The following is a 7,020-nucleotide window of genomic DNA, read 5'->3' as shown; positions in this document are numbered from 1 at the left end:
TCACGCTTCGCTTGTAAATACGGAAATGAGCTCGAGTGAGTAGATGAGTGTGCTGCAAATTTACGTGCTGCCATCTATTGGTGTGGAAGTGCTACTACATCAAAATTTGACAATTCCAATAAGAACAAACACTTAATATTATCCTTTTAATTGCTCATTTGTATAATTTCCAGCAGGGTTGTGATCTTTTTAGGTTGTATATGTGTATTTTGTGACCAATTAGTAAGTTTTACCCATAATTATTGACTGAAAAGGTAAAAAAAAAAATAAACCATTACCACAGCTTAATATATTAATTCATTCATATATATAAAATAATATAAGACTATAATGTACTCTTATGCAGTTTTGAGACTTTTTTATGATAATGCTTTGGGAGATTGGATATTTCCTACTTGCTAGCTGAATCTTGAATGCATCATATGCCCCTGCTGACAGTGAATCAGCACACAGAACAAGATACATTTGTGTGATTTAAAGTACAATAACAAAGATTAGGTTATTCATTCATTCATTTTATACCGCTTTTCCTCACGAGGGTCGCGTGGGGTGCTGGAGCCTATCCCAGCTGTCTTTGGGCGAAAGGCGGGGTACACCCTGGACTGGTCACCAGCCAATCACAGGGCACATATTGACAAACAACCATTCACACTCACATTCATACCTATAGACAATTTGGAGTCGCCAATTAACCTAGCATGTTTTTGGAATGTGGGAGGAAACCGGAGTCCCTGGAGAAAACCCACACATGCACGGGGAGAACATGCAAACTCCACACAGAGATGGCTGAGAGTGGAATTGAACCCTGGTGTCTTAGCTATGAGGTCTGTGCGCTAACCACTTATTCGCCGTGCCAGCTTAAGATAATTTGTTGTAATTTCTACATACTGCATGACAATAAACACTAACAATACTAACATAGTACTGTAAAGATGGTTCCTTTGTACTATTTTTGTTGTCTGATAGAGGATGTCATGCAGTATTTGGATTTTACTATAAAACCGATCAAAATGGCTTATTTTGGGGTGTTTTTCTGTTATGTTTGTAATTGCTCATTTGTGTTTCTAAATTTAGAGAATGCTCCATTCTTGCATACATCAAATAGTGGAGCACTCACTACTGAAATATGACCTGCTCAGTGGAACCCAGAGAATCTAAAAGGATCACCATAGTCTATTCATGAACATGCACATTAGTCTAAGTGTCTTATGTAACTACATTAAATGTACAAAAACAACACACCAAATACAGTCTCTGAATGGTTTATTGTTTTCTTACAGCTTCCTCACCCTCAAAAGCTCATCCGCCATGACACACAACATGAATGGGCACGTAATGGACCTGCCCCCTCTTGGCGAAGAAGCCAGTGAGAGCACAACTACAGGTTAGGTACAATTCACAGAGCACCAAAGATGCAACACAGATATTAATAAAAGGCAAATCAATTTGAGACACAGAGCGGTGATGGCACACAGCCTCCTGGTTTGAGTAAAAAGGCGTAATGGTCGGTGTTTGATGCACACGGACGACCTCAGTGCACGTGCCAAGCTGCTCCTTTTCCTCACAAGGAAGTGAAATACAAGGAGGGAATGACGGCGTTACACACTTTGAATAAAAAAAAAAAAAGAGGAGGAGGACTAAGTGTTGAAAGTTGATGGATTATCCAACATGGTTGCTTTTTAAATCTTGGCGTTAATAATGTCGACAAACTCTGGCTTGAGGGAGGCTCCGCCCACAAGGAAACCATCCACGTCCTTCTGGGAGCCAAGTTCCTTGCAGGTGCCGCCGGTCACAGAACCTGGAGGAGAAGGATGTCGAAATAAGACGGACGCAAGATGATGTGATTTTGATTTTGAGTACAAGGTACCTCCGTAGATGATCCTCACAGAGTTGGCGACAGCTTCAGACACGTTGGTCTTCAGCCATGCCCTCAGCTTCTCATGGACCTCCTGAGCCTGGGAGAGTCCAACACAGGAGACATTAGACCATTGTAGGCGTCAGGGAGAGAAAGCAAACATTTGTGGTTGTCTGTGTTTACCTGCTGGGGGGAGGCAGTCTTGCCCGTGCCGATGGCCCACACGGGTTCATAGGCAAGCACCACCTTGCTCCAGTCCTTTACGTTATCTGGAACGAAAAAAAGATAAGACCTCCAAACATCAGAATTTGAACTCTGAAGAACAAAATCTACATTCAGACATTCAAGGAGCAGTTTCTGCAATCTCCAGTGTACGCTCTCACAAGAATGAGGCAGCACTGAACAGTATAGTGAATAGTGAAACATCATACAAAAATAAATCCTAAAATCTCTTACTGCAGTCCAGAAAACTGGAAAATTTCCCCAACTTGGAAAAGTGCCATTCATTTTTTACTGCTTTTCCTCACGAGGTGCTGGAGCCTATCCCAGCTGTCTTCAAACGAGAGGCGGGGTACACCCTGGACTGGTCGCCAGCCAATCACAGGGCACATATAGACAAACAACCATTCACACTCACATTCATACCTATGGACAATTTGGAGTCGCCAATTAACCTAGCATGTTTTTGGAATGTGGGAGGAAACCGGAGTACCCGGAGAAAACCCACGCATGCATGGGGAGAACATGCAAACTCCACACAGAGACGGCAGAGGGTGGAATTGAACCCTGGTCTCCTAGCTGTGAGGTCTGAGCGCTAACCACTAGACCGCCGTGCCACCCCAGATTAAGTTATGTTTATGGAAAATTATCATTTTTGGAAAAAAACAACTAGATATATTCCTTTCACTTCCCAATTAGCCTCAAAATTCCTGTGGGGAAAACAAAAGAAAAAGATTGTCAAGACTACCTGCGATGACCTTGGTCTGTGCAAAAACAACCTTCTCGGTGATGCCGCCTTCTCTCTCATCCAACTTCTCACCAATGCAGGCAATCACGCCAAGGCCGCTCTCCAGAGCGTGGGCCGTCTTCTGACCGATGAGCTGATGGGGAGCAAAGAGTGCGGAATGTAAATCAACTTAGCGTCTTTATAGAGCACACAGACTCACCTCGTCGCTCTCCCCGAAGACGTGACGCCTCTCAGAGTGTCCCAGTATAACCCAGTGGACGCCACAGTCCTTGATCATCGCAGGGCTGAAAACACGTATGTGTAGTTACATGTATTAATAGATTCTCTGACATGATTCAGCAACTTTCTTTAAATGTGTTAAATATTGTTTGTAATTATATTCTACATTAATGCTAAATCTGCAAAAATGTCCAGCTTCAATTCCAAATGTGCCAAATGTGGCCCGCAGAACACTAAGTTTGAGTCCCCCGCCTTGATATGAAAGTTTAATGTTAGTGCGGCCCGCGCAAGTTTGATATGGATGCTGTATGGTATCATGTACCCAGAAAAAATTATTACGTTTGATTAATGTTCATGTTAAAGGTTAAATAACTGTTAATAGTTATCCTCCCTATCCGTGTGGAAGTGGTAAGTTTTTGGCTATTTAAGTTTAAAGGAAATAACTTGAAGGCTACCGTTTAGGTCGCTAGCGCTCTAGTTTGCGAGTTAGCATGTGTCTCAAGACCATGCAGTTGCGCGATATGTTGTAAATAAAAAGAGTATAAATGTGACTATAGTCGTGTTTTGTCATGTCTACAGGGCTCTAATAATGCTTTGTTAATTATAATCTGAAAAAAAAATTTGTCTACCCACCAACTATATGTGGTTTCTTAAGTTTTGCCGTTTTATTATTATTATTATATTTATTTATTACTGATTGATTGATTTTCTTTATTCTATTTATTTTCCATCTTATTTTGTGTAGAAAAATAAAAAGTAAGATATTTGAGAACAGTGGAATGTTTTATCAGAGCTTGTACAAAATTGGAACCAAAGTGACGTTTTTAAAAAAAATTTTGTTTTTAATAAACGCCGTTTTTTTTTGGGGGGGGGGGGGGGGGGGGCTGATGCGACCCAGTCTCACCCAGACCCGAGCTCGGCCCCCAAGTAAATTGAGTTTGAGACCCCTGCCTTAAACCTTTCAGTTTCACTATGATACTGTGAACATCCAGCAGCAACACAATGTTTTGGCATGACTACTATTTTGATGAAAAATATACTGAACCAAGTGGACGATCCACCTGGAGGTGTGTTTATTATGTGTCACCTTGATGACATCACTTCCGGAAATGAGGCTAAGCTGTGAGTTAGTTCAAAATGGCTAGCACCGTGAGCTATAAATGTAATTTCTTCTTTTCAAAATTAACCGTTCACTTTAAAAAATCAAACGACGTAGAACATAATTACAAACATAATATAACATTTAAGCAAAGTGAACAAATCATGTCAGGGACGTATTAAAAGTCCAATTTAAACCAAAGCCATTTCAACTACGACATTGCGGTATGTACCTGATCTCCCCAGTGAAGGCCCCCTTGGGGACTTTGTAGCAGTTCTGAGCAGCCACGCCGAACTTGGCGTCCAGTTTGGACCTGGCAAAGTCTAAGTAGATAGACGGGGCGCCGCACACAACCTCTGTTGAGGAAAAGAGACATTTTCTTAAGTCACTTCACATAAGCATACTGCAAGCTTTAATTTTGCTTGGTGACCATTGTCTATATGAATAAATACATTTATATTATTATATAATTATTATATATATATTATTATTATATAATATAATATTATATTATTTATATTATATTATAAATTTCCTCACTGAGGGACGAATAAAGGCATATCTTAATCTTAATCTTATATAATATATACATATATGTACATAAATAAACACATTTTGGTTGCACTCGCGTTCAAAACTCATGGCCACTCGTTTTTTTGTGAATGCAATGCTCCAACATGCCACCAGAAATAGTACCCAAATAAACTGGAATTATAGAGCATATATTTCAAGACAATAATGAGAATTTGGACACCTAATATTATGTACATGTTCTCTCCTGTGACTTTGTAACTTCTCGTCCCTTTGTGTATATAAATGGAATATTACATACCATAATTAGTTTAATTTGGAACTGTGAAGCACACTTGGGGGTCCATGAAAACGCCCGTTAAAAAACATTTTACTTTCCAATTAAACACCACCACACCACAATAGCCTTATATGCACACCTATACACGGGTCGCGATTCATAGTGCAACGTCGCACAGATAATCTGAATCCTGTATTTCTACATGAGCAAACATTTGGATGCTATCTAAAAAGCAGCACAGTGTGGTGAGGTCAGACAGAGTACAGTAAGAGTGTGCCATTCAAATTGTAACCGTAGCCCCGGGTCATCTATATTAAAACTGCTATTGATGCTTTGGTAAAAGGTCATTTCCCTGCATAAAGTTCAACATTGCAAAGGTCACAGGCATGCTTGCAATACTGCAGAGGTCATGGCTGTTTAATGGTAATGGTGTACTCATTTGTCCCCTGCATTCAGGCTCTTTGTGCAAGGTGGCTGCTGTTATTAAGTGCTTGTGAGAGGAGCAAGCACATTCATTATAAGGGACACATCTTTATGAATAAACACAAATGTATGTCTATGGTTATGTTTACACTGCAGAGTATGAATCGGGCACAAGCACTCTACGATTGGTCTATTGATAGTACGCCCTCACAGTGTACACTGACATAACAAGGTCCAAGGAAAATTAGAGGATGGTAGATCAGGCCTCTGAAGAAAAAAAATCACACAGTTGCATAACTTGCAGGAGTGGAAAAAAATAAAGTTGACAACGGAATCAGACCTTACTTGTGTAAAAAAAAAGCCATCAAAAAACACCGTAGAAGCAAAAAACACTATAGAAGCAGGGCCATATTGGTGTTTTTTTTAGTCTGCAGCAAATAGTGGCTGATGACAACTGTCCCCTTCACGCCCCACAAGAAAAATCAGACAAGAGAGAACCTTACAAGAGAACGTGGTTAAATCGAAGATTGTTTGTTGTGTACTTATGCGACACTAGTGTTTGGACTGGTTTAACAGAAGATAAATGTAGCACAAATATATTCCTCGTTGGTCTCAATGTGAACTATAAGTATTTGACAGTAAATAGGTGCATGGTAGAGCAATGGACTACGTGCCGCCATGAACGCACACACTCTCCATTGAGGGACGTGACACAAGACCCCATTTTAGCATGCTATGTTACACTTGCACGTTTCAATCAGCATTGCTTCACAAAAATGTATAAGGACCAAATATTGTTTCATCGATGCTCTAGCTAACACATACCGACATTAGGGTCCACATTGGCCGCATTCAAGGTTTGAATGAGCTCTCCGAGGCTCTTCTTGTCGCCGTTCATCTTCCAGTTTCCACCGACGAAGAACTTCCTGCTCATTTTGGCGTTATGTGTTGTTTTTGCTCTAGATTTAAAGACGACACCGCTTCCAATGTACTGCTTCTGTTTTGGGGAGAAGAGCGAGAGTCAAATGAGACTTCGACCTATTTATAATGACGGGAAAGTTAACCCCTCCTCCGGCATAGCTTCATTGGTTTTGTGGAAGACCGCCCGTAAACGCGCCTCCATGTTTGAGGAAGGGGAAGAGCACAGCAGAATGTCATGAGGCGTTCGGGTGCAACGCGTAAAAACAGGTGTCTTTCTCAATCATAACTAGCATAAACAGCAACCATCATTAACTTTTGGGAGTTGTACATTTGTATGGTTAGTTTAAGCTCATACTAAAACACATCTATTTGGATTTTGATTCGCAATGCACAAAATGAGATCAAATATGATTTCTTCCCTTTCCATCATGAGCTCAATTTTTGACAGAAAAAGCCCGGACAATGAACATTGCAACAGAGAACACGGGCTATGAGTGACGTTACGCTATTTGATTGGCTAGGGTGCCTCAGGGCACGCCTTCTTCAAGCTGATTGGTAGATTTGGGATTAAAATTTGAATATTTAGAATGTAGTAAAACGTGTCATTGTTTTAATAACTAAACCATCGCAAATGTGTTCAAGAAGCAGTTATATGTACATGAAAGTAATTTGATTTAGTCTTGTGTGGAAATGCAATGCTTTAAAGAAAAAGAAATAAAGAAAGT

The 7,020-nt window shown here is 40.4% G+C and overlaps 1 protein-coding gene across 1 annotated transcript; it reads right to left on the bottom strand.

Annotated features, from left to right (window-relative positions):
- Positions 1–1,246: 1,246 nt before the first annotated feature.
- tpi1b (triosephosphate isomerase 1b) lies at positions 1,247–6,516 on the bottom strand. The gene is made up of 7 exons (XM_058053228.1): positions 6,200–6,516; positions 4,373–4,496; positions 3,022–3,106; positions 2,823–2,955; positions 2,039–2,124; positions 1,868–1,955; positions 1,247–1,798 (listed from the first exon to the last, which is right to left on the bottom strand). The coding sequence occupies exons 1-7, from the start codon at positions 6,306–6,308 to the stop codon at positions 1,680–1,682; spliced, it is 744 nt and encodes a 247-aa protein (XP_057909211.1). The 5' UTR covers positions 6,309–6,516; the 3' UTR covers positions 1,247–1,679.
- Between the last annotated feature and the right edge of the window lie 504 nt (positions 6,517–7,020).

Source organism: Doryrhamphus excisus, chromosome 17 (assembly GCF_030265055.1).
Source record: "Doryrhamphus excisus isolate RoL2022-K1 chromosome 17, RoL_Dexc_1.0, whole genome shotgun sequence".
NCBI lineage: Eukaryota > Metazoa > Chordata > Actinopteri > Syngnathiformes > Syngnathidae > Doryrhamphus > Doryrhamphus excisus.
The sequence above is the reverse complement of the archived record's forward strand: the minus strand, read 5'-3'. Positions and strand labels throughout refer to the sequence as shown.